Source organism: Mya arenaria, chromosome 8 (genome assembly GCF_026914265.1).
Source record: "Mya arenaria isolate MELC-2E11 chromosome 8, ASM2691426v1".
Taxonomy (NCBI): Eukaryota; Metazoa; Mollusca; class Bivalvia; order Myida; family Myidae; genus Mya; species Mya arenaria.
Window position 1 is genome coordinate 62118846 of NC_069129.1, and position 27633 is coordinate 62146478.

At 41.3% G+C, this 27633-nt stretch overlaps 3 protein-coding genes across 3 annotated transcripts; 1 reads left to right on the plus strand and 2 right to left on the minus strand.

Moving 5' to 3' along the window:
• The first annotated feature begins 313 nt into the window (after positions 1-313).
• Positions 314-5620, plus strand: LOC128243649 (mucin-2-like). Its single transcript, XM_052961524.1, has 5 exons — positions 314-589; positions 961-1185; positions 1671-1957; positions 2355-2578; positions 3153-5620. The coding sequence occupies exons 4-5, from the start codon at positions 2416-2418 to the stop codon at positions 5450-5452; spliced, it is 2463 nt and encodes an 820-aa protein (XP_052817484.1). The 5' UTR covers positions 314-589; positions 961-1185; positions 1671-1957; positions 2355-2415; the 3' UTR covers positions 5453-5620.
• Positions 5621-20927: 15307 nt separating this feature from the next.
• On the minus strand, positions 20928-24012 carry LOC128242076 (uncharacterized). Its single transcript, XM_052959110.1, has 3 exons — positions 23943-24012; positions 23355-23558; positions 20928-21699 (listed from the first exon to the last, which is right to left on the minus strand). Exons 1-3 carry the CDS (start codon positions 24010-24012, stop codon positions 21392-21394), a joined length of 582 nt encoding a protein of 193 aa, XP_052815070.1. The 3' UTR covers positions 20928-21391.
• Positions 24013-24631: 619 nt separating this feature from the next.
• Positions 24632-26311, minus strand: LOC128244439 (PGC-1 and ERR-induced regulator in muscle protein 1-like). The gene is made up of 2 exons (XM_052962444.1): positions 26236-26311; positions 24632-25392 (listed from the first exon to the last, which is right to left on the minus strand). The coding sequence occupies exons 1-2, from the start codon at positions 26309-26311 to the stop codon at positions 24632-24634; spliced, it is 837 nt and encodes a 278-aa protein (XP_052818404.1).
• Between the last annotated feature and the right edge of the window lie 1322 nt (positions 26312-27633).

Genomic DNA, 27633 nt, shown 5'->3' on the forward strand with positions numbered 1-27633 from the left:
CAACTATAGGTCAGCGGTTTATGCTTTAATCTCTACTTTAAATGATAAATCAAGCAAGAATAGATACTTAAGGTATAAAAGTTTCAGGAATGATGATAGTTTTGATTTACAGTGTATTGAGCATGTGAAAACATGTCTATCAATCATAAGAACTTTTTTTTTTATTGAGAATTTTCCACACAACGGAAGTACATATGACGTAATGGTGACGTCATTCCTTATAGCTTGTTACGCAACTATCAACTGTCAGTGTTTGCATCCACGCATGGCTTGTTCCGTCAGCGTTACGTTTCGCAATGCTACGTATTCAAAATCAAGGTGCAACACCGTTTCTTAGACCTGTGATTTAGAAATCACCATGACCGCTGTGTGTTGATAGATGTATATATAAGGAGAGTTGAAGTAGGAAAACAACAGTTTACACTGTATACTTAAGACAAGCGGACTTAAGACAATTCGAGGAGTTCTGGATTGATTATTTTTAAAACAAAAGCACGTTATACGTTATAAGTTAAAATGGATATTCGAGTGTATAGCATCATGTTTGCATCTGTGCTTGCATTAATTCTTGTCAGCAGTGAGAACATACGTACGTAAATATCCTATCAATTTCGTTTATTTATTTATTTATTTATTTATTTATTTATTTATTTATTTATTTATTTATTTATTTATTTATTTATTTATTTATTTATTTATTTATTTATTTTTATTTATTTACTTATTTATTTATTTATTTATTTATTTATTTATTTATTTATTTATTTATTTATTTATTTATTTATTGTCGTTTATTTGAGTGTTCGTCCGTTCGTTCGTTAGTTCCTTTGTTATTTTGTTCACAATTTTGTTTTTCTCTTGTTATAAATTTAAATGTACTTAATAATTGCGTTCTTATTTACTAAATAGTTTCTGAATGTCTTTTCACTAATTCCACCACTCTATCTGCCTCGCCTACAGAATGCCCCCAGTGTATGCACATGGACCACACGTTCACTAACATGCCATCTGTGTACGAGAGCATTATCGGCGGACTGCTTGCCTCCCTCAACCTCTCTAACCCCGAGTGCCAGTATAACACCCTGCTGCCCGACCCCTGTCCCGCCCCCGGGGCCGGTAACCGCTCCAAGTGTGAGACCTTCGTCTTCAAGGCGATAGGGGTCGGTTTCTCAACCATCCTACCGAGTAAGTACAAATTGAAATTCTTGATAGTATTGTAAAGGCCATTGAACAAATATCTACATTTAGGGAAAACGGTCTCAAAATGTTAGGAATAGTAAGTAAGATTTAATGTTGTTGTTGTTGTTGTTGTTATTGTTGTTGTTGTTGTTGTTGTTGTTTTGTAAGTCCAGTCAAAACATTGTAATCAATACAAATGATTAAAAACATCTGAAACTCGGATAACCGGATTTGTTTTTATCTAGGGTAAAAACACTCTAGGGTCTATGGGTTCAGCAGGTAGGGTCCTAACATAAAACATCCATGGTATACTGTTCAGTGTAATGTACTATATGTTGTGTTCACTGTTTAACTCTTTGGGATGGTAAACAATCCATTTAAATTATGCCAGACATTGAGAAAGAACATCAATCAGCTTTAAAAGCAAAATTAGGTGACTTATTTCGAACTCCTTTTGGTTCGTATTTAAATATTAAAATATCTAAACGTAGCCGCTGGTATGGCTGTGAATGTCGTGTCACGGAGCTGCGCAGAGCGTCCGGTGGCGGAGGCGGACACGTGCATGGATGTGAAAGACATGAGTGCCTCCAATCCTGAACTTGGGGCCGTCCTCGCTCGGATGACATCGCGCCTCAACACTGTCAACTACACCGGGGAGCAGTGCTTTACAAGCGCCAATGGTTCAGAAACGGCGGCAAGCACCACCGCTGTTCCTGTTGCCACAAGCACCACCACCGCCCCTAATATACAGCGGTGACAATGTCGACCGATGCTCAAGGTAAGATTTATTTGCCCTTATAATAAACAGTATTACACTTTAAGGCCTGTTTTGCAGATTTTGAGGTTTTATTATAGAAATGGACCCTTAATGGCCCTGAGCCAATAAACAAATAACCAGGAAATTGACCCCTACTGTTACATCAGTGCAATTAGCAGGAGATACACAGCAGGGGATTGTCATGCCAAACATTCCTTAAACTAGGCCTTTAACGTTTTTGACGTCTGAGAGAAGCTTAACGAACAGTCAGTAAAACATATCATCGTGTTTTCAGTCCGACCTAAAATTCATTGCATATAATAGGCGATAAATTTTAATTAAAGTCAGTAATGCTAATGAATGAATTCAGTACTTAAGTTGCTTGAATAGTGTCTTTATTATTACTTGATGGTTACAGGTTGCTCTGAGTGCTTCCATATCGGCATGCAGACCAAGAACATGCCGCATTAGCCACGCAAATGATGACAACCATACTGAAATCCATGAACCTAACAAACCGCGCATGTGCGAACAACACTGTCCCGCCCAGCACCTGTTTGGCCGCCTTCCCCGGCACAATCAACAAATGCCACGACGTCGCGTACAGCGTCCACGCCGTTGGAATGACAGGCGTCATACCAGGTAAAAATCACAAACTTCAGTTTGGGTCGTCTCTTGGTTGAAAATAAACGCAAGGTATGCTGAAGAACAGCCGAAGATAGACGTTGATTATGTTAATTTTCATGAACAAATTTGCATAGTCAATTGTAATAACAAACATATTAAAATCGCTCTTAAGAAGATAACATCTGAATTTAGCAACAGTTTTTTCCGTTCTGAAAAGATGGTTAAACACGTCCTCCCTAAAGGTCGGGGGGTATACCGGGGATATCGGGGGAAATGGGCCGTGTTGTTATTTTCTAGGTGGCCCGGCAGTGCCGAGTGAATGCGGTGGTTCAGATTTGCGTCGAAAATAGCTGGAAATACCTATGTATGCCGGGGTGCGGGTGCATTTGGCGGGCATTTTACCAGCAGTTTGTGCCCGCAGGGTGATGATTTTACCTTTGTCTGGACCGAAAGTCCCCACTATTCCCCGGACCTAGGGGGCCGTGGTTACGATCGACTGGTGCAATATATTTACGAGGCACGTACACTTACACTTAGAGGATTAATAAAATTTTGTTTTAGTATTTTAATCTTCTGTCGTTTTTGTCAGATGCGGAGATACACATGGACGTGATAGTGCGTGCATGCGTGGCGGTACCTGTGACAGAGGCCGCGGACGGCTGCTCTCCCGTACCGAAGGCCTTTGACGCAGCCTCCATGGCGCAAGTGATGACCAGCATCAAGCAGATGTCCGACATGTTTGACAAGGTCACGCACAATGGTACTTCCTGTTTGTATCCAGTGGGCTCCAAAGCTCCAACTGTGAAACCAACTCCAATCCCAACCACAACCCCAATCCCAACCACAACCCCAATCCCAACCACAACCCCAATCACAACCACAAACACAATCACAACCACAACCCCAATCCCAACCCCAACCCCAATCCCAACCACAACCACGATCACAACCACAACCCCAATCCCAATCACAACCCCAATCCCAACCCCAACCCCAATCCCAACCCCAACCCCAATCCCAACCACAACCACGATCACAACCACAACCCCAATCCCAACCACAACCCCAATCCCAACCACAACCCCAATCCCAACCACAACCACAATCCCAACCACAACCCCAATCCCAACCACAACCCCAACCACAACCCCAATCCCAACCACAACCACAATCCCAACCACAACCCCAATCCCAACCACAACCACAATCCCAACCACAACCCCAATCCCAACCACAACCCCAATCACAACCACAACCCCAATCACAACCACAACCCCAATCACAACCCCAATCCCAACCACAATCACGATCACAACCACAATCACGATCCCAACCACAACTCCAATCCCAACCACAACCCCAATCCCAACCACAACCCCAATCCCAACCACAACCCCAATCACAACCACAACCCCAATCACAACCCCAATCCCAACCACAATCACGATCAAAACCACAATCACGATCCCAACCACAACTCCAATCCCAACCACAACTCCAATCCCAACCACAACCCCAATCCCAACCACAAACCCAATCCCAAACCCAACCCCAATCCCAACCACAATCACGATCAAAACCACAATCACGATCCCAACCACAACTCCAATCCCAACCACAACTCCAATCCCAACCACAACCCCAATCCCAACCACAAACCCAATCCCAAACCCAACCCCAATCCCAACCACAACCACAATCCCAACCACAACCACGATCACAACCACAACCACGATCACAAACCCAACTCCAATCCCAACCACAACCCCAATCTCAACCACAACCACGATCACAACCACGATCACAACCACAACTCCAATCCCAACCACAACTCCAATCCCAACCACAACCCCAATCCCAACCACAACTCCAATCCCAACCACAACCACGATCACAACCACAACAACGATCCCAACCACAACCACTATCACAACCACAACTCCAATCCCAACCACAACCTCAATCCAAACCACAACCACGATCACAACCACAACCACGATCCCAATCACAACCACGATCCCAACCACAACCCCAATCCCAACCACAACCACGATCACAACCACAACCACGATCCCAACCACAACCACTATCACAACCACAACTCCAATCCCAACCACAACCTCAATCCCAACCACAACCACGATCACAACCACAACCACGATCCCAATCACAACCACGATCCCAACCACAACCCCAATCCCAACCACAACCACGATCACAACCACAACCACGATCCCAACCACAACCACGATCACAACCACAACCCCAATCCCAACAACAACCCAAATCCCAACCAAAACTCCAATCCCAACCACAACTCCAATCCCAACCACAACTCCAATCCCAACCACAACTCCAATCCCAACCAAAACTCCAATCCCAGCCACAACTCCAATCCCAACCACAACTCCAATCCCAGCCACAACTCCAATCCCAACCACAAACCCAATCCCAACCATAACCCCAATCCCAACAACAACCCCAATCCCAACCAAAACTCCAATCCTAACCACAACTCCAATCCCAGCCACAACTCCAATCCCAACCACAACTCCAATCCCAACCACAACCCCAATCCCAACCACAACCCCAATCCCAACAACAACCCCAATCCCAACCAAAACTCCAATCCCAACCACAACTCCAATCCCAACCACAACTCCAATCCCAACCACAACTCCAATCCCAACCACAACCCCAATCCCAACCACAACCACGATCCCAACCACAACCACGATCCCAACCACGATCACAACCAAGGCCATTCCTACTGAACAGACGACTGATGGTCAAATTAAAAAGATCAATGGTACATCCGAGCGAAGTGGTTCATCTCAAATAAGTTTATCGTTCGTGTGTTTGATGTTAATGTACATTTTACATTTGTGATATAACCATTGTTACATATTCCCATCATCATTTACATTGTGATTAATTGCATAATGGTTGCTATTTTGTTATTTACATTCCATTATTTTGTAATTGCCGTGGCAGGATGTTTATAATTGTTTTTGTTTTTTGTGCTCAAAATTATAAAATAAACAACAAATATTTTCATCTCTAGTCGACTTCTAGATACAAACGTAAAACGAATTTGTTTTAAGTTTACTAAGATAATCGCTTCATATATAATGCAAACAATGATGATGAAAAGGTTTGCTTAAAGTTTGTAAGTTTTTTTTATGTTGTTTATAGTCCATATGTCTGTGTTGCTAAAGCAGACACAGCTCACACGTGCCTTATAAAAAAAGGGTGAAGTTCTCGATGGTATAACTACTGCTTATCATCAATTGTTTGATCAATGAATCAGCTCATTCACATTGCAGGCTAAGTACATAATCTTACGATATTTTGAAATATAACCTGCGCAACATCGTTGTGAAACTACTATTATTCCATGTTCAATAGTCGCAAGAAGTGTCAGCAAGCCGTTCAAACAGTGATTCGTGACGTTGATATCTAAGCACATCCAGGTGCGGATCCAGGATTCGATGTTAGAGGGGCGTAACTTAGGGGCATGCGCCCCTCACTCAGAACCGAAAATATTTGTTTAAAATGTTGGGTGGGGGAAGAAAAATTTATCAGTTTCTAGTCCGAAATAGTGCATTTTGGACGTATTTTGTGAGGCACATGTATAACTACTGGTTCACAACCGTTCCTTAAATCCCGATTATTATACCAAACGGAACAATATTCTAACATTCAGAAAGTTCCGGTATTGATATAACAGTGAAATCGAGAATTAGGACCTAATACTTGATAGTGAGTCAAAAATATTGATATACTGTTCGAAATATATAATGTGATTAAAACGTGATTAAAAATTGATCCTCTATATGAACGCCACGCATGAGGATCATACACTCGAGTCGAATGACCACCTAGAAGCAGGACATAGCTATCATCTTCATCTTATATACACTTTCATTCTCATACTTATATTGACACTTACTAATTGATATAATTCTAAGTAAGAAATAAAATAAACGAACACAAATATCTACACTTTTCAAACCCTGCTAATTCATTGTGGCACATATGACCTGTTCAATTATGTGCAATTAAGTAACACTTATCTTAAAATAGTGCATTCTTTCTTCCGATTCAGACAACTGGTCTCTCATTATGAATACATATGAACTATAGCACTTTAAGAATCTCAGACTAATAATATTCAAGATTGTTGTATGAGGTATTTCGAGATACAGGCTGACAATCTTTAAATGTTTTAATTCATTTCACCAAGGAGTGAACTAAATACAAAAAATCACTGTTTTAGGTCACATGTCACTTAACTTTACAGGTCATGTGACACTAAATAAAATAAAAGGAGTTCACCATATAGCTCACTTGGAAACTGACTCTTAACGAGGAATTCATACAACAATAATTCAGTACGGGCGTGTTTGGCGTTTCGTTGAGCAGTTAAGTTGTTATGTTGACAGTATCAGCCTTTCGACGTTTGTTGTAATGCGACATTGCCATGCGAAGTAGGGCCACATGACAATGGAGTCAGACTTTGAAAAATATTGACAACAAACAAAGATCACAGAAACAATGCCAACACAGGTAGTAGCAGACCACAATCAGACGGACGGCCGGACGGTCCGCAGAATTTGGTTGAATATCATTCAGGTGGTCCACGTCATACCACGCGGTTTTTGGCGCGGCGCCTGTGCACGTGACCCCGGTCATGTTTACGTTTTTGAACTGCAATCGCATGACCTTCAATATCTGGTCAACGGACTGCACGGGGAGGTTGGAATAATCAATTCGCTCGCACGTGTTCCTCGCGCAAGCACCGGGAGCCACAGTCTTCAGTGACGTCATCAGTGACGCAATCCAAACAGTCACACGCGACCATAATTTTGCGACATGGACATATAAAAAACGATCGAGAAACTTATTCTTTTTTTTAAAAAAAAGGGCGTTTCATATTTTCTGCTATTTTCGAAACAGATCTTAAAAGTTGTTTTGTTCGGCGTCATATATTGATCATGTATGAAACAATACGATTAAATGAGACATCGCGCGGTTTTAGGACAGGGAGTTATGACTAGCTGTCTAGCGCGTGTGTTATCAATCTTAAACCATTTTTGTTTGTTAATGTCTGTTTTATAGAAGCAAATTAATGTTTTCAATTAATATCATGAATTTCCAAAAAAAACACGTTTGCCTTTTGTACGCTCATAATCAGCATTAAAGATATAAATAGCCATATGACAAAGCTAAGGATTTTTGCGCGTATCTTTTATATGCGAAAAAACAACGGATTTTGTGCACGATTATCGTCTATTTGCGTTATTGTTAAACCACATGCCAGGTGTTTGCAAGTCACAAACGTGAACGAAACCGTATTATGGCTTTGTTAAGCGAACCTTTCATTTTCAATTATTTGAACATTTCTTTAATATTAAACGAAATAAATACATCATACATCATGTACAAACGCAAAGTTGTATTGACGATCAATCAAAACAAAACACCAAAAACAAAGTAACAACACATTGATTGGTGACTGACAAAGACGATAAAGGAGCAGTGACGGTGAAAGCGCCACTAACGGAACCGGAAGTGTTGTTACGACCGCGTCTCTTGAAACAATGACGGGAAGCAACTAATGGCGACGGCGTAGTTAGTAAGTAAACGGCGACATGAATATCAACAGCGGCGATCTCATGATTATTAACAACGACCACAGGTGACGAAACAACAACCACGAGGTAAACGATACGAGGCCGACAAGGGATGTTCACGTCGACGGCAGTTGAAATAAACAACGTAGGGAACATAATTTTGGCGATGGCACGGACAGAAACTGCCCAAGAGTGAATGAGTATAGCAGCGGTAACAGGAGTGTAATTAAAACCGAGTGGAGAGGAACAGCGTCATACAAAAGTTGAAGTACGAATTCCAAAACAATTACAATTTCAATAGACCATACAAAGACATATACTAGTAAAAGACAAACATGTTTGTATATTGAAAATGTTTTCTAGTCAGAAATAGTCGCAAATAGCACAGATACATTTAAGCATGTTATATAATATGATTTTAGAAAGAGTTAAACAATGAGAATCTATTCCTGTAAGATTTTCTTTTTTCAAACAAATACTTCTTCTTTTTTGTTCTTGTATATAGTGACAATGTTGTCATAAAATATTTAACCAGTTACGTTTTGGAAACAAAATGAATACAAAAAACATTCTGGATTCTGTATTATGATATATTTCTTATACTAAGTATTTTTCTTCAAGTATTTGTATGATACTGGAAACTATCGTATCGGCATGTAGTTGTATCGATACAAACCTATCGCGGGATGACCGTATCGATACAAACCTATCGCGGGATGACCGTATCGATACAAACCTATCGCGGGATGACCGTATCGATACAAACCTATCGCGGGATGACCGTATCGATACAAACCTATGGCGGTACAAACCTATCGCGGGATGACCTTATCGATACAAACCTATCGCGGGATGACCTATCGATACAAACCTATCGCGGGATGACCTATCGATACAAACCTATCGCGGGATGACCTATCGATACAAACCTATCGCGGGATGACCGTATCGATAAAAACCTATCGCGGGATGACCGTATCGATACAAACCTATCGCGGTACAAACCTATCGCGGGATGACCTTATCGATACAAACCTATCGCGGGATGACCGTATCGATAAAAACCTATCGCGGGATGACCGTATCGATACAAACCTATCGCGGTACAAACCTATCGCGGGATGACCTTATCGATACAAACCTATCGCGGGATGACCTTATCGATACAAACCTATCGCGGGATGACCGTATTGTCTCATCCCGTAATATGTCGGTGTATGTAAATGAAGGCAACGTTACAATGGGGATTAATTGGGGATGCACTCTTACTCCCAAAGAGATTTACCATAATTAATAATATTATGTTTATATTCTAAAACGGATGAATAAATGCCGAAAAAAACAATGGTTCTTATGAAAGATACCATTAAAGAAAATAAAAACAGGAACGCCATATTTCAAAAAACAACTCATCGTTGTTAAGTTATGGATCATCAAATATTAAACAGAAACTCTAAACCTGAAATAAGACGTTAGTAATTTGCCTGACGTACGTTGAATGTATGCAATGTTCCTCAAGTGGTAATGCGTCGCAAGCAGCATACGTAATGGAACTACATATTCGGGGCCTCATTGCTCGGTTTAAATAAAATAAAGTGGACAGTTGTGTTAAAACGGGCTTATCTATGGTCAAAGTCTTGCAGAAGATAACTTCATGTTAATCAGTGCTGCTACACGCAATCCGGAACAATTGTCAGACCGGGCCCAGGCGCTTGCTATTCGTCATTTCATTCAAACGATTGACAGAGAGTGAACCAACCTATAGCGTAGAAACCAAGCAGGTTGGATTATCATGGCTATTTACCTACGGACAGAGGGTGTATAAATTGTATTTTTTTACTAATAAACGTCATTTTATTAGGCTACGTGTCTCAATGTAAAAACCACTTACAAACTGACGTTGAAGGACGTTCACGTCATACTTCGTCGTAATGAATGCAAATATAAGAGCCACGTCATTAATTTGAATTATATGTGCTATGGATTGGACTTTATTTTTTTTATTTGACATTGGCAGAGAGAGGGCTGTCTGTGGGGCTTTTTATTGACACAGGGAGGGCTGTTTAGGGGCTTTTCATTGACAAAAAGAGGGTGGGAGGCGGACAAAATCCCACCGTACAAAATCGCACAAAGGGAGAACTATATAGGGGCTTTTTTATTGAAAAAGACATGGATGTTTTTGGGACTTTTCATGGACGAAGAGAGGGCTGTTTTGGGGCTATTAATTGACAAAGAGAGGGCTGTTTGGGGGCTTTTCATTGACAAAGAGGGGGCTGTTTGGAGGCTTTTCATTGCCAAAGAGAGGACTGATTGGGGGCTTTTTATTGAAAAGGGGAGAGCTGATTAGGGGCTTTTCATTGACAAAGACAGGGCTGTTTGGAGGATTTTCATCGACAAAGAGAGGGCTACCTTTGAGCTTCTCATTGACAAGAGAGGGTTGTTTGGAGGTTTCTCATTTACAAAGACATGGCTGTTTTGGGGATTTTCATTAACAAAGAGAGGGTTGTTTTTGGGGCTTTTCATTGACAAAGAGAAGGATGCTTTTTATGTATTGTCCATTAGTTTTAGAGGAATGATGCATCATGTTATTTACAATCATTCACTTCGGTTACCGCGTTTCTGGTAAACAATCTTTATTTCTATGTCATATTTTATGAGAAAAAAAAACGGACTGGATTACATACACAATGTCGCAATACTTGTTTGGCCGAAAATTTATATCATTAATTGTATTGAAACAACATAATTATTTTAAAACAAACTTTTGGAATACAAATGTGGTGTCTGAAAATAATTACAGTGTCCAGTCAAATACATCCAGAGAGCCCTGGGTGACGACATTTAAATGCTGATGACCTCCCAGATTATGAAATACCAAAATATCTAGCATACCCCATTGAGTGGTTTACGCAACAAAGGTTCAACAACCTTACTGAATATGCCAATGCAATCACTGTGCCCTTTTTGATGGCACTCGGATACGTGTGCACTTCTCCAAGAAATAATTGGTTGTTTGAATTGCACTGCATCACTAAGACTACTGTACTGTGCCACCATAAATACACTGTACTGCGCCAACACGAATACTGTACTGCGCAACCACGAATACTGTACTGCGCCAACACGACGACGATACTGCGCCACCACGACTACTGTAATGCGCCAACACGACTACTGTACTGCGCCAATACTAATACTGTACTGCGCCACCACGACTACTGTACTGCGCCAACACGACTACTGTACTGCGCCAACACGACTACTGTACTGCGCCACCACGACTACTGTAATGCACCACCACGACTACTGTACTGCGCCAACACGAATACAGTACAGTAACATTAAGACTACTGTACTGCGCCAACAACTACTGTTATGCGCCACCACGACTACTGTAATGCGCCACCACTACTACTGTACTCCGCCACCACGACAACTGTAATGCGTCACCACGACTACTGTACTGCACTAAAACGACTACAGTACAACAACATTAACACTAATGTACTGCGCCAACACGACTACTGCTATGCGCCAACACGACTACTGTAATGCGCCAACACGACTTCAGTACAGCAAAATTAACACTACTGTACTGCGCCAACACGACTACTGTACTGTGCCACCACGACTACTATACTGCGCCATTACGACTACTGTACTGCGCCACCACGACTACTGTACTGCGCCAACACGACTACTGTACTGCGCCATTACGACTACTGTACTGCGCCACCACGACTACTGTACTGCACCCACACGACTACTGTACTGTACCACCACGACTACTGTACTACACCACCACGACTACTGTACTGCACCACCACGACTACTGTTCTGCTCCATCACGATTACTGTCATGCGCCACCATGACTACTGTTCTGCGCCTCTAAGACTACTGTACTGCGCCATCACGACTACTGCTCTGCACCACCATGTCTACTGTACTGCGCCAATACAACTACAATACTGCGGACACCGCGACTACTGTACTACGCCAACACCACTATTGTACTGCGACACCGCGACTACTGTACTGCGCGAACACGACCACTGTACTGCGCCAACACGACTACTGTACTGCGCCACCACGACTACTGTACTGCGCCACCACGACTACTGTACTGCGCCAACACGACGACGATACTGCGCCATCACGACTACTGTACTGCGCCAACACGACTACTGTACTGCGCCAATACTAATACTGTACTGCGCCACCACGACTCTGCGCCACCACGACTACTGTACTGCGTCACCACGACTACTGAACTTGGCCAACACGACTAATGTACTGCGCCAACACGACTACTGTACTGCGCCAACACGACTCTGCGCCACACGACTACTGTACTGTGCCAACACGACCACAGTACTGCGCCAACACGACTACTGTACTGCGCCAATACGACTACTGTACTGCGCCACCACGACTCTGCGCCACCACGACTACTGTACTGCGCCAACACGACTCTGCGCCACCACGACTACTGTACTGCGCCAACACGACTACTGTACTGCGCCAACACGACCACAGTACTGCGCCAACACGACTACTGTACTGCGTCACCACGACCACTGAAATGGGCCAACACGACTACTGTACTTTGCCACCACGACTACTGTACTGCGCCAACATGACTACTGAACTGGGCCAACACTACTACTGTACTGCGCCACCACGACTACTGTACTGCGCCACCACGACTACTGTACTGCGCCAACATGACTACTGAACTAGGCCAACACTACTACTGTACTGCGCCACCACGACTACTGTACTGCGCCAACATGACTACTGTACTGCGCCAACACCACTACTTTACTGCGCCAACATCATTACTGTACTGCGCGAACACCACTACTGTACTGCGCCAACATGACTACTGAACTAGGCCAACACTACTACTGTACTGCGCCACCACGACTACTGTACTGCGCCAACATGACTACTGTACTGCGCCAACACCACTACTGTACTGCGCTAACACGACTACTGTACTTCGCGAACACCACTACTGTACTGCGCCACCACGACTACTAAACTGGGTCAACACGACTACTGTACTGCGCCACCACGACTACTGTACTGCGCCAACATGACTACTGTACTGCGTCACCACGACTGCTGTACTGCGCCACCACGACTACTGTACTGCGCTACCATGACTACTATACTGCGTAACCACGACCACTGAACTGGGCCAGCACGACTACCGTCTTTCGCCACCACGACTACTGTACTGCGCCAACACTACTACTGTACTGCGCCAACACGACTACTGTAGTGCGTCACCACGACAACTGAACTGGGCCAACACGACTACTGTACTTCGCCACCACGACTACTGTACTGCGCCAACATGACTACTGAACTGGGCCAACACTACTACTGTACTGCGCCAACACCACTACTGTACTGCACTAAAACGACTACTGAGCTGGGCCAACACGACTTCTGTACTGCGCCACCACGACTACTGTACTGTGCCAACATGACTACTGTACTGCGCCAACACGACTACTGTACTACGCCACCACGACTACTGTACTGCGCTACCATGACTACTGTACTGCGCCACCACGACTACTGTACTGCGCCAATATGACTACTGTACTGCGCCACCACGACTACTGTACTGCGCCACCACGACTACTGTACTCCGCCACCACGATTACTGTACTGCGCCAACACGATTACTGTACTGTGCCACCACGACTACTGTACTGCGCCAACACGATTACTGTACTGCGCGAACACCACTACTGTACTGCGCCAACATGACTTCTGTACTGCGCCAACACGAATAATGTACTGCGCCTGTACGACTACTGTAATGCGCCACCAAGGTTTATAACTGTACTACCACGACTTAAGTACTACACCACAACGACCACTGTACTACATCACCACGGCTTAAGTACTACACCACAACCTACTGTACTGCATCACCACGGCTTAAGTACTACACCACAACGACTACTGTACTACATCACCACGGCGTAAGTGCTACATCAAAACGACTACTGTACTACATCACCACTGCTTAAGTACTACACCATAACGACTACTGTACTTCATCACCACGGCTTAAGTACTACATCAAAACGACTTCTGTACTACATCACCACGGCTTAAGTACTACACCACAACGACTACTGTACTACATCACCACGGCTTAAGCACTACATCAAAACGACTACTGTAGTACATCACCACGGCTTATGTACTACACCACAACGACTACTGTACTACATGACCACGGCTTAAGTACTACATCAAAACAACAACTGTACTACATTACCACGGCTTAAGTACTACATCAAAACAACTACTGTACTACATCACCACGGCTTAAGTACTACACCACAACGACTACTGTACAACATCACCACGGCTTAAGTACTACATCAAAACAACTACTGTACTACATCACCACGGCTTAAGTTCTACACCACAACGACTACTGTACTACATCACCACGGCTTAAGTGCTACATCAAAACGATTACTGTAGTACATCACCACGGCTTAAGTACTACACCACAACGACAACTGTACTACATCACCACGGCTTAAGTACTACATCAAAACAACTACTGTACTACATCACCACGGCTTAAGTACTACACCACAACGACTATTGTACTACATCACCACGGCTTAAGTGCTACATCAAAACGACTACTGTAGTACATCACCACTGCTTAAGTACTACACCACAACGACTACTGTACTCAATCACCACGGCTTAAGTACTACATTATAACGACTACTGTAGTACATCACCACGGCTTAAGTACTACACCACAACGACTACTACTGTACTACATCACCACGACTTAAGTACTACACCACAACGACTACTGTACTACATCACCACGTCTTAAGTACTACACCACAACGACTACTATACCACACAACCACGAATGCCGTTCATCTCCCTAAAACTACAGTACTACACCACCACGACAACCTTACTAAACCATCACGAAAACATGAATCGTGTAAATAATATTGTTGTTGTTTTATACTGAATTGTTAAGGAGGTTATGAGTGATGAGGCCCGACATCTTGCTTGTGGTACAAGATACATCCTGTAATTCTGGATGACAAACGGGCAGATGTTTCTGAGCTTTCCCCAGAAGGAGGGTTTTATCTCAGTTTTTCGTCGGGCAGTCAACCACATCAAAGTGTTCCATTTTTGCCTAGCATGTTGTTACCTAGACATACTTGGCTCATGTTGCAAGTTTATGCTGGTTATGTTTATCGGTTTCTAAGTGCTTCACTGAAAGTTTCAAAATAATAGCATAAAAGGGAAAATTATTTTGTTGTTTTCTATAGGAGGTTATAGACTGGTTTGTAGGGAGTGGTAATTAAATTTGAACTTATTTTTAAGATGATCATAGTTAACTATGTTTTGGTTGATAAAATCAAGGGTCAAACAAGTAATTTTGCTGGGTGACATATGCTACTTAATCCGTGCGCTTGTGGTATTTCGAATATTGATAACGGATATATAGACGTATGTTTTACTAACGCCATACTTTTATTAGGCTGATATAAACGTGCTAAACCTTACGGTATTTCGAAATAGTACGCCTTAATAGTAGTGTGAATCATTTGAGTTCAATAGCCTATCACAGCTTGTTTGTATGTACGTTTAAAACTTTTACATGTAAAAGTAGGAAAACACGAATGATAAATTAGTATTTAGAATGATCAACATATTATGTCAATATGGCTACTGCCTTTTAGCAGGCAAATATGCGATAGCGATAACTGCATCTGACCTGCTATAAGGCAGTAGCCATATTGATAATAACCTTAAGAAATACATAAGGTAGAAAACAAATCAAAATTACACTGTTCAAATGTCGCCGTCAATCTTATATAAAGTTGAGAACAATGGTTCACTTGTAAAATGACGCTTTGCGTAAGTCTGGCAATTCATTATCTTTTCTTGAGAGGTATATACCCCTGATGGCGTCTGACGGCGCTGATGGATGATTGCTATTCTACCTAAGCACATCAGCCACTGCATCCTTTCTCTTCTTGGTTTTCTTTGGAGGCATCCTTGATACAAACGTTGAATCAAATAAAGTGACCACTCTAAAATATAGGACCGACCCCTGATGTTCCACTGAAATAATCTCGCGGGCATATGGCAGGCAAGAGACCGGGTCACATAATATGATCTGGACGCGGACGCGCGAGTGTCACGTGAGTTACTGTTGTGCGACAGTCTCACGACTTGATCACGTGTAAAACAGCCCCTTCGACACTATAATACCTCACGATGGCCCCATGACTGTCGCAAGCCTGACTTGCGAAACACCCACGACATTTCTTTTTTGTCGTGACCATACCGCCAAACCATCGTTAATGTGTCGCAACCTTTGTGACAACAGGAGATATGATTTGAACATGTTGAAATATCTGACCACGAGAAATATTTCATGGGTCTCAAGCGACATATCTCCGAATGATCATTGTAACCGGGACTTAAGGCTACTGTTTATCATCAATCATTTGCTCAATGATTCACCTCATTCGCATTTAAGCTGATAAGAAAGTAAATTAACTTATTGCGATATTTTGAAATACATCTATCACCAATCCGTAAGTCGTTGTGATTTTAGTTTTATCCTCTGGTTATAAGTCCTAATCGACACAATTAAGGATTAACTTAAAAAAATGAGAAACAACATTTTTTTTCTTTCGATATTATCCAAGTAAACATTACCCTTGTAGTCGTCAGAACCAGCGTTGACAAATGTATTCTACAAATCTATCCAACTGCATGATGTAGGAAAAACAGCTCTTACATAAAGTGGCACTGTATATTATCAAAGCATCTAAACAAAGAGACAATGTTATCGAAGTATCAATGTTGAAATATATAATATGTACTGAAATGACTTTTCTTCTTTACCGTAGTTAGGGATACTGATATGATACATATTGCAAGTTATTGTAATTGAATATTATACATTCTTTGTGTGTGTAGCTGAACATTTATGATCAATAAATTAATGAGTTTTATATGATGATACGTTGTATATATTATTCTTAAATCTAAATGATGTTATGATGTGCTGTTTTATATAAGGTTAGGCATTTGAACTAAAATACGTATACTCAATACGTCACATATTTTGCCGTATTAGACTCGACTAAACCCAAGCCATCTACCTTGTGCTAAGTATCGCAAGTTAACCCCTAGCTGAAATTATATTGATTTCAATAATTCAAGTTATATCAGTATGAAAATCATATCACGATACCTCCACTAACGTTCGTTGATACAGTGAGGGTCACTACATGTATTCAGTCGATGATCATGTGGACTCATAAGAGAGGATACACGTCACTACTTGTACATGTATTTAGTCGATGATCATGTGGGCTCATAAGAGAGGTTACACGTCACTACTTGTATATGTATTTAGTCGATGATCATGTGGACTCATAAGAGAGGTTGCACGACGCTACTTGTATATGTATTTAGTCGATGATCATGTGGACTCATAAGAGAGGTTGCACGACGCTACTTGTATATGTATTTAGTCGATGATCATGTGGACTCATAAGAGAGGTTGCACGACGCTACTTGTATATGTATATATTCGATGATCATGTGGACTCATTAGAAAGGTTACACGTCACTACTTGTATATATGTATATAGTCGATAATCATGTGGACTCATAAGAGAGGTTGCACGACGCTACTTGTATATGTATATATTCGATGATCATGTGGACTCATTAGAAAGGTTACACGTCGCTACTTGTATATGTATATAGTCGATGATCATGTGGACTCATAAGAAAGGTTACACGACGCTACTTGTATATGTATACAGTCGATGATCATGTGGACTCATTAGAAAGGTTACACGACGCTACTTGTATATGTATACAGTCGATGATCATGTGGACTCATTAGAAAGGTTACACGTCGCTACTTGTATATGTATACAGTCGATGATCATGTGGACTCATTAGAAAGGTTGCACGACGCTACTTGTATATGTATACAGTCGATGATCATGTGGACTCATTAGAAAGGTTACACGACGCTACTTGTATATGTATACAGTCGATGATCATGTGGACTCATTAGAAAGGTTACACGTCGCTACTTGTATATGTATTCAGTCGATGATCATGTGGACTCATTAGAAAGGTTGCACGACGCTACTTGTATATGTATACAGTCGATGATCATGTGGACTCATTAGAAAGGTTGCACGTCGCTACTTGTATATGTATTCAGTCGATGATCATGTGGACTCATTAGAAAGGTTGCACGACGCTACTTGTATATGTATTCAGTCGATGATCATGTGGACTCATTAGAAAGGTTACACGACGCTACTTGTATATGTATTCAGTCGATGATCATCTGGACTCATTAGAAAGGTTGCACGTCACTACTTGTATATGTATACAGTCGATGATCATGTGGACTCATTAGAAAGGTTGCACGACGCTACTTGTATATGTATACAGTCGATGATCATGTGGACTCATTAGAAAGGTTGCACGACGATACTTGTATATGTATTCAGTCGATGATCATCTGGACTCATTAGAAAGGTTGCACGTCACTACTTGTATATGTATTCAGTCGATGATCATCTGGACTCATTAGAAAGGTTGCACGACGCTACTTGTATATGTATATATTCGATGATCATCTGGACTCATTAGAAAGGTTACACGTCACTACTTGTATATGTATACAGTCGATGATCATGTGGACTCATTAGAAAGGTTGCACGACGCTACTTGTATATGTATTCAGTCGATGATCATCTGGACTCATTAGAAAGGTTACACGTCGCTACTTGTATATGTATATATTCGATGATCATCTGGACTCATTAGAAAGGTTACACGTCACTACTTGTATATGTATTCAGTCGATGATCATGTGGACTCATTAGAAAGGTTGCACGTCACTACTTGTATATGTATTCAGTCGATGATCATCTGGACTCATAAGAGAGGTTACACGTCACTACTTGTATATATATATATGTATATAGTCGATGACCATGTGGTCTCATAAGAAAGGTTACACGTCGCTACTTGTATATGCATATGGTCGATGATCATGTGGACTAATTAAAGAGGTTTTACGACGCTACTTGTATATATATATATAGTCGATGATCATGTGGACTCATAAGAGAGGTTGCACGACGCTACTTGTATATGTATTTAGTCGATGATCATGTGGACTCATAAGAGAGGTTGCACGAAGCTACTTGTATATGTATATATTCGATGATCATGTGGACTCATTAGAAAGGTTACACGTCACTACTTGTATATGTATACAGTCGATGATCATGTGGACTCATAAGAGAGGTTACACGTCACTACCTGTATATATATATGTATATAGTCGATGACCATGTGGTCTCATAAGAAAGGTTACACGTCGCTACTTGTATATGCATATGGTCGATGATCATGTGGACTAATTAAAGAGGTTTTACGACGCTACTTGTATATATATATATATATAGTCGATGATCATGTGGACTCTTAAGAAAGGTTACAAGATGTTGATTGTACATGTATATGGTCGATGATCTTGTGGACTCGTAAAAGAGGTTGTACGACGCTGCTTTTACATGTATATAGTCGATGATAATGTGGACTCTTAAGAAAGGTTTACACGTCGCTACTTTTATATGCATAATGTCGATGATTGTATATGTATACAGTCGATGATCATGTGGACTCATTAGAAAGGTTACACGTCACTACTTGTATATGTATATGGTCGATGATCATGTGGAGTCATAAGAGAGGTTACACGTCGCTTCTTGTCTATGTATATAGTCGATGATCATGTGGACTCATAAGAAAGGTTACACGTCGCTACTTGTATATGTATATAGTCGATGATCATGTGGACTCGTAAGAGAGGATACACGTCGCTACTTGTACATGTATATAGTCGATGATCATGTGGACTCATAAGAGAGGTTACACGTCGCTACTTGTATATGTATATAGTCGATAATCATGTGGACTCATAAAAGAGGTTGCACGTCACTACTTTTTTATTACAGATTTTGTACGACGCCAGTAGTATATGTACGGGTTGACTTTATCTTGACAAGTGCGTTATAAAGTTAAGTGTTGTCAAAACACTGGCCACCTAATTTCAGGACATAACCATCTTGTACACGTTTTATTATATATACTTTAATTCATATACAGGGCAAAATAAACAAACTCGGAAGCGGATGGGTTTTTACACGCCTTTTGAATAAACACATGAATGTGAATCAACGCATGGTTAAACCATCTTATATTCATATGTTTTAAAGCTGAATGGTTTGAGATTTTTAAAACAGGCTGAACATGCTGATCTACTTGATCTACTATTTTTATTGTTTACACTTTCAACGCGTTGTTTGTTCTCGTACATCTGATGTGGCCGTCAGAAATACACATTGGTTACGTTCAACCAATTTTATTTATTTTATTTCTCTAAGGAGAAACACACATTTTTCCAAACGTTGTTTAGCGTTTAGTAAACTAGTGGAGCTTTCTCTACATACATTTTGTTAGTGTCGTGAAGGACTAGAAATCAGTGTTATCTTGCCTGCAATTTCGTCTTTTGACTTAAAAAATTTATTAAATGACGTCTTACCTCCATATGCATAAATGAACATTAACTATTTAACATGATGTTGTCAAGGTGTAAATAAAAGAAAAAAAACGAAACTTACAAATTTACTGTGTTCACAGGTCCAATGGCTAAGGAGGAAATGTTATCCGGCTTGAATTAACTCAAAATAATGCATTTTTCTTCAGATTAAATCAAGCAGTCACTCCAAAAATAACTTTGAACTATTGCATTGTACGAGTGTCAGAACATTGCCAAAAGTCTAACAGGGCAAGTCTTTAACGAGATTTAGCATTTTCTGACCGGCGGACATTCCTGAAATGCTAAAGCTCATAGTTATGTAATTGTAGACCATTGTAATAGGTTTAAAGACATAGGTCTAGGTCACATGCCACTAAATGTTATATTTCATGAATCACTAAATGAAATAATAGGAGTTCATTCCCATCTGAATTTCACATAATACTTTTGTTTCACTTATCATTGCCATACCGTTCATCATTTACAACACTTTTATATCAGTTAATATACAAAGATCACAGAAACAATGCCAACACTGGTAGAAACAGACACACAAGCAGACGGACGGCAGGACGGTCCGCAGAGTTTGGTGGAATATCCTTCAGGTGGTCCACGTCATACCACGCGGGTTTTGAAGCGGCGCCTGTGCAAGTGACCCCAGTTATGTTCACGTTTTTGAACTGCAAGCGCAGGACCTTCAACATCTGGTCAACGGATGGCACCGGAAGGTTGGACAAATCAATTGGCTCACATGTGTTCATTGTGGTGTTTTGTGTCCTGAACGAGCACATCCGCATAGTCGTCTTCGACTCAACTGCGCCGCCTTTGCAAAAACAATATGTGTAAAATGTTTACATTGATGTTCGACGTAAATGATGAATTTAATTTAATTTACATCTGCTTTTCTTGCAGTGTCTGGAACACCGAATTCGATAATATTCGATGTCTATAATACTCATACTTTATAGTAAAGGACCGATTTGGAAAAAAATCGATCCGACCAATCGGTGGTTAATTGATCGGCCCAATATTATTTGCACTAAAATCTAAAAAGCGGACGCCTTCCGAAAGCGTTTCGAAAATTCGTGCGCATCGTATATATACATGTATTCTCATTCATCAGATGCTTGAACCTTGAACACATAGCATCATCACTCTAGTGAGAAAGCGTTTATACTACCGCGATCATGAACAAAAACTGTAGGGAGACGTGTGTAAACGAAGGGGCGAGTAAAACGACAACAGGCTTTTAAACAACGTTGCTTTGAGGTGTAGCAACAGCGGCAGGGGAGCGTTTCAGTAATTATCTTAGTCGATTTTAGTCGTAAATCAAAAAAAAAAACGACCATAGTGCCATTTTGCCATTGTGTCATTTCTGTGTCACGCATTTGTGTGGATTGATATTGAGCCAACCTTGAAAATGAACACGAAGTTGAGGGAAAACAAATCTGACTGACCAGTCATTTTGATGTTCAATTGAGTTTAAGTAATTGCAGTTACGACTAAAAGCCATTATTGAAACGCCCCCTCCCATCACCACCCCCCGCCCTGGGTCGTTAATTACGGCGACAAAATGTAAACAGCGTAACAAACGATGACAGGAGTGTCATTAACAGCGATTAGAGGGAAACAATGACATTTGGAGTGTTACGACGTAAAGCAGTTATAAAAAAACGTAATGTAAGGATTCCATAAATAAAATCAACAGACCAAACAGACATAAAATCAATAAACGTCCTTGTATTTCCAAATTGTATTCTAGTCACAAAACGAAAATCTATTGCTGTATGATTTTACCTTTTCAAACACATACTTGTTCATATGTGACAATCATATCAGGTAGTATATCAGCAGTTGCTAGTTTTGAACCAAAATGGCTGTACATATACCCATTCTGGTTTCTCTGGCGTGTGTTTCTCTGATATTTGAATTTAAGTATTTACATAAAATGTCGTATCGGCATTTGTACAAATCCTATCGCGGGATGACCGTATCGTCTCATACTAAAGTGAATGTGTGGGATTGATGTCATCATCGGGGTGTGAACGCAATAGGGCTGGTCAAAGTATTTCGGACTCAACACACTTTAACCACCCCAAATTGCGTCCATACCCCGATAACTTATATACTAGTAGTTTTCATAAATTAACTCTTTCGAAAATGTTGATTTATTTTTACGAGACCTGCTAACACAATACAAAAAAATACAAGATCAATAATTGTCACGTCTATTTTTTTGTATATGTATATTGTTATGCGATAATTGGCGACCCGAACATCTCCGAAGATGTTTCGTTAATCGGATGATATCCGCAATTGCCGAAAGGCCTTCTATTTAAGAAAAGGAGGTTGCGTTGTAAATACATATAAATGAAGGTAATGTTGCCATGGGAATTAACTATCATTCAGACAACAGCCGTCAGCATGTAATATCATAGACCATATATACACGTGCATAAAGAATTAGTTTATTCTTACCAGGGTAACCTGTTTTCATGCCTGTGGCCACGAGGGACATGTACATTGTCTCACACATGTTTTCATAGCTCGAGGTGCACTCTGTTGCCGGCTTAAGGTTGTCGCGGCACGCGGGGTCCGCCATGGCTCCTGCCGCCGCGAACGTTTGGTCCGTGCTTGGGATGTTCTTCGTGTGAAGCCCCACGTGCTGACACTGCGGGCATCCTGAAACAACAAAGTGAGGAGTAAATTTCACACTGAGTATTCCCTTACTGGTCAAATGTTTGTCCTGAGTGAAGGTGAAGTGTTGGTTAGCGTAGCGTTTTAATAATTTAAGAAAAACTGTTGACTTGAAAAAGAAAAAAAAATCACTAACTTCGGTTACAGAGATGACAAATTGTTAATATTTCTTCTCTAAATGCAGTTTTAAGGCTTCATACAATATTTACGTGTGGTTGCCGACGATGAGGAAACAGGGGATGCCACTTTGTTAATTATAATTACTATATCCGCAAATCCAAATACAGTTTCACTACCTCTTACAATATTTAAAAAAAACAAGTATGATTTTGTTTTACATAACTAATATTTATTATTAAGATGCCATACTTAAAGTGCTAGACAAGCATATCCAGCCAACAAAAGCGCACAAAAACAAAACATTTCTTAATTGCGCCATTTTAGTGTACCCCTCTCCGTTCAATATAAACTCATATCACTCATTTATATATTTATATAGGACATACATGTCAATATTTCGACATCGCTTTGTTTTAAAGAGATATGTTCAAATTCAAATGTATACCATATATCTTATCAAAGCTTTTGACCAGCAAACTTAATTGGCACACAATCAAAGTACTAATTATTCTCCTGACCATCATACACATAAATATTATTCGCGGCCAAAAAACGATATATCAAAATAAGTAATTATCAGAAAAAAAGTGTTATACATTTTGGGAAAATAAAAGGTAAACTTATATGTAGGTGAAATGATATTCTTGACAATGAGAGAGCTGTTTGTGGATTGTTCACTGACGAAGAGAGGGCTGTTTGTGGATTGTTCACTGACGAAGAGAGGGCTGTTTGTGGATTGTTCACTGACGAAGAGTGAGCTGTTTGTAGATTGTTCACTGACGAAGAGAGGGCTGTTTGTGGATTGTTCACTGACGAAGAGTGAGCTGTTTGTGGATTGTTCACTGACAAAGAGTGAGCTATTTGTGGATTGTTCACTGACGAAGAGAGGGCTGTTTGTGGATTGTTCACTGACGAAGAGTGAGCTGTTTGTGGATTGTTCACTGACGAAGAGAGGGCTGTTTTGGATTGTTCACTGACAAAGAGTGAGCTGTTTGTGGATTGTTCACTGACGAAGAGAGGGCTGTTTGTGGATTGTTCACTGACGAAGAGTGGGCTGTTTGTGGATTGTTCACTGACGAAGAGAGGGCTGTTTGTGGATTGTTCACTGACGAAGAGAGAGCTGTTTGTGGATTGTTCACTGACGAAGAGAGGGCTGTTTGTGGATTGTTCACTGACGAAGAGTGAGCTGTTTGTGGATTGTTCACTGACGAAGAGAGGTCTGTTTGTGGATTGTTCACTGACGAAGAGAGGGCTGTTTGTGGATTGTTCACTGACAAAGAGTGAGCTGTTTGTGGATTGTTCACTGACGAAGAGAGGTCTGTTTGTGGATTGTTCACTGACGAAGAGAGGGCTGTTTGTGGATTGTTCACTGACAAAGAGTGAGCTGTTTGTGGATTGTTCACTGACGAAGAGAGGTCTGTTTGTGGATTGTTCACTGACGAAGAGAGGGCTGTTTGTGGATTGTTCACTGACAAAGAGTGAGCTGTTTGTGGATTGTTCACTGACGAAGAGAGGGCTGTTTGTGGATTGTTCACTGACGAAGAGAGGGCTGTTTGTGGATTGTTCACTGACGAAGAGAGGGCTGTTTGTGGATTGCTCACTGACGAAGAGAGGGCTGTTTGTGGATTGTTCACTGACGAAGAGAGGGCTGTTTGTGGATTGTTCACTGACAAAGAGTGAGCTGTTTTGGGGATTTTCACTGACAAAAAGGAGGCTGTTTAGGGATTTTCATTAACAAAGATTGGGCTGTTTTGGGACTTTTCACTAGCTAACAGGGGCCTGTTTTGGGGTTTCTCATCGACAAAGATTGGGCTGTTTTGGGACTTTTCACTAGCTAACAGGGGCCTGTTTTGGGGTTTCTCATCGACAAAGAGAGGGCTGTTATGGGGCTTTTCAATAATAAAGAGAGGTTGTTTTGGGGCTTTTCAATATACTTGTAAAAGAGAGGGCTGTTTTAGGCTTTAAATGTCTTACCCCTGTGGGGAATGCAGCACCATGCCATTTACAATAACTAATTTCGGATTTATTAGCAGCGTAACTGGATAACAATTTTCGTTTATATATCATATATTATAAGCAAAAACGGACTGGAAAAAATACAGATTATTTTACAATGTCGCAATAATTGTTTGGCCGAAAATTTATATCATTGTATGTATTGATACAACAGTAATATTTTATAAGAACCTTTTGGAATGCAAATACAAAAACAAAGTCGTGTGTGCAAATAATTACAATGTCACAGTCAAATACGTCGAGAGAGCCCTGGGTGACGACCTTTAAATGCTGATGGCCTCTCAGATTACAAAATACCAAATTATCTAGCATACCCCATTGAGTGGTTTGAACAAATATTAAACACCCTAACTGATTAAGCCTGATTAAGCCAATTATCAATCACTTTGCCCTTTTCAAAGACACTCGGATACGTATGCACTTTTACCAGAAATGATGGTTTGTTTGAATTAGTGGCATCTTAGTTCGCCACCCTTTCCCCGTCCGTATTGAACATCTCAGTGCTGCAGCACCACAACTACTGTACCACACAACACCACGGTTGCCGTTCTACACGAACACGACTTCTGTATAACACCACGATCACAACTGTACTGCGCCATCACGACTATTGTACTTCATCACAAAGACTACTGCACTAAACAACAACGACTGCCGTATTTAATATATCATTATTACTGCCTGTAAACACCAGAACGCCTACCATTCTACGCCACCACGAATGCCGTACCTCACCACAACGACCACTGTAGTATACCACAACGACTACTGTACTACACCACCAGGATTATTGTATTGGACCACCACGACAAACGTACTACACTATCACGACTAGTGTACTGCACCACCACGAATACCGTACAACACCACCACGACTATTGTACTACACCATCACGACTACAGTACTACACCACCACGACTAATGTACTGCGCCACCACGACTACAGAACTACACCACCACGACTTATGTACTGCGCCACCACGACTATCGTACTACACCACCACGACTATTGTACTACATCATCACGACTATAGTACAGCGCCATCACGACTATTGTACTAGACCACCACGACTATTGTACTAGAACACCACGACTACCGTACTACACCACCACGACTAATGTACTACACCATCACGACTATAGTACAGCGCCACCACGACTATTGTATTAGAACACCACGACTACCGTACTTCACTACCACGACTCCTATTCTACACCGACATTACTGTACTACACTAAGACTGCCGATCTACACCACAGCGACTCAAGTACTACACCATCACGAATACTTTACTCTTCCACCTTACGTCTGTACTACACCACCACGACTGCCCTACATCACTATCACGACTTCTGTTCTACACCACAACGACTGCTTTCCTACAATAAAAAACTGCTGTAGTACAAACCACTATTGCCGTTCTGCAACACAACGACTGCCTTACTACAACATAACGACAGCTGTAGTACAAAACCACGACTGCCGTTCTGCAACACAACGACTGCCTTACTACAACATAACGACAGCTGTAGTACAAACCACGACTGCCGTTCTGCAACACAACGACTGCCTTACTACAACATAACGACAGCTGTAGTACAAACCACGCCTGCGTTCTGCAACACAACGACTGCCTTACTACAACATAACGACAGCTGTAGTACAAAACCACGACTGCCGCTCTGCAACACAACGACTGCCTTACTACAACATAACGACAGCTGTAGTACAAAACCACGACTGCCGTTCTGCAACACAACGACTGCCTTACTACAACATAACGACTGCTGTAGTACAAAACCACGACTGCCGTTCTGCAACACAACGACTGCCTTACTACAACATAACGACAGCTGTAGTACAAAACCACGACTGCCGTTCTGCAACACAACGACTGCCTTACTACAACATAACGACAGCT

Excerpts from the sequence above, each read along its gene's own strand:
- LOC128243649 (XM_052961524.1), top strand. The coding sequence starts at position 2,416 with ATGATGACAACCATACTGAAATCCATGAACCTAACAAACCGCGCATGT. Across the intron at positions 2,579-3,152 it reads AATGACAGGCGTCATACCAG|ATGCGGAGATACACATGGAC; the intron begins GTAAAAATCACA and ends CGTTTTTGTCAG.
- LOC128242076 (XM_052959110.1), bottom strand. The coding sequence starts at position 24,012 with ATGGCGCAATTAAGAAATGTTTTGTTTTTGTGCGCTTTTGTTGGCTGG. Across the intron at positions 23,559-23,942 it reads ATGCTTGTCTAGCACTTTAA|GATGCCCGCAGTGTCAGCAC; the intron begins GTATGGCATCTT and ends TTGTTGTTTCAG. Across the intron at positions 21,700-23,354 it reads CATGAAAACAGGTTACCCTG|GCGGCGCAGTTGAGTCGAAG; the intron begins GTAAGAATAAAC and ends GTTTTTGCAAAG.
- LOC128244439 (XM_052962444.1), bottom strand. The coding sequence starts at position 26,311 with ATGGCGCAGTACAGTTGTGATCGTGGTGTTATACAGAAGTCGTGTTCG. Across the intron at positions 25,393-26,235 it reads GGCAACCGTGGTGTTGTGTG|TGAAAATCCCCAAAACAGCT; the intron begins GTACAGTAGTTG and ends CCTTTTTGTCAG.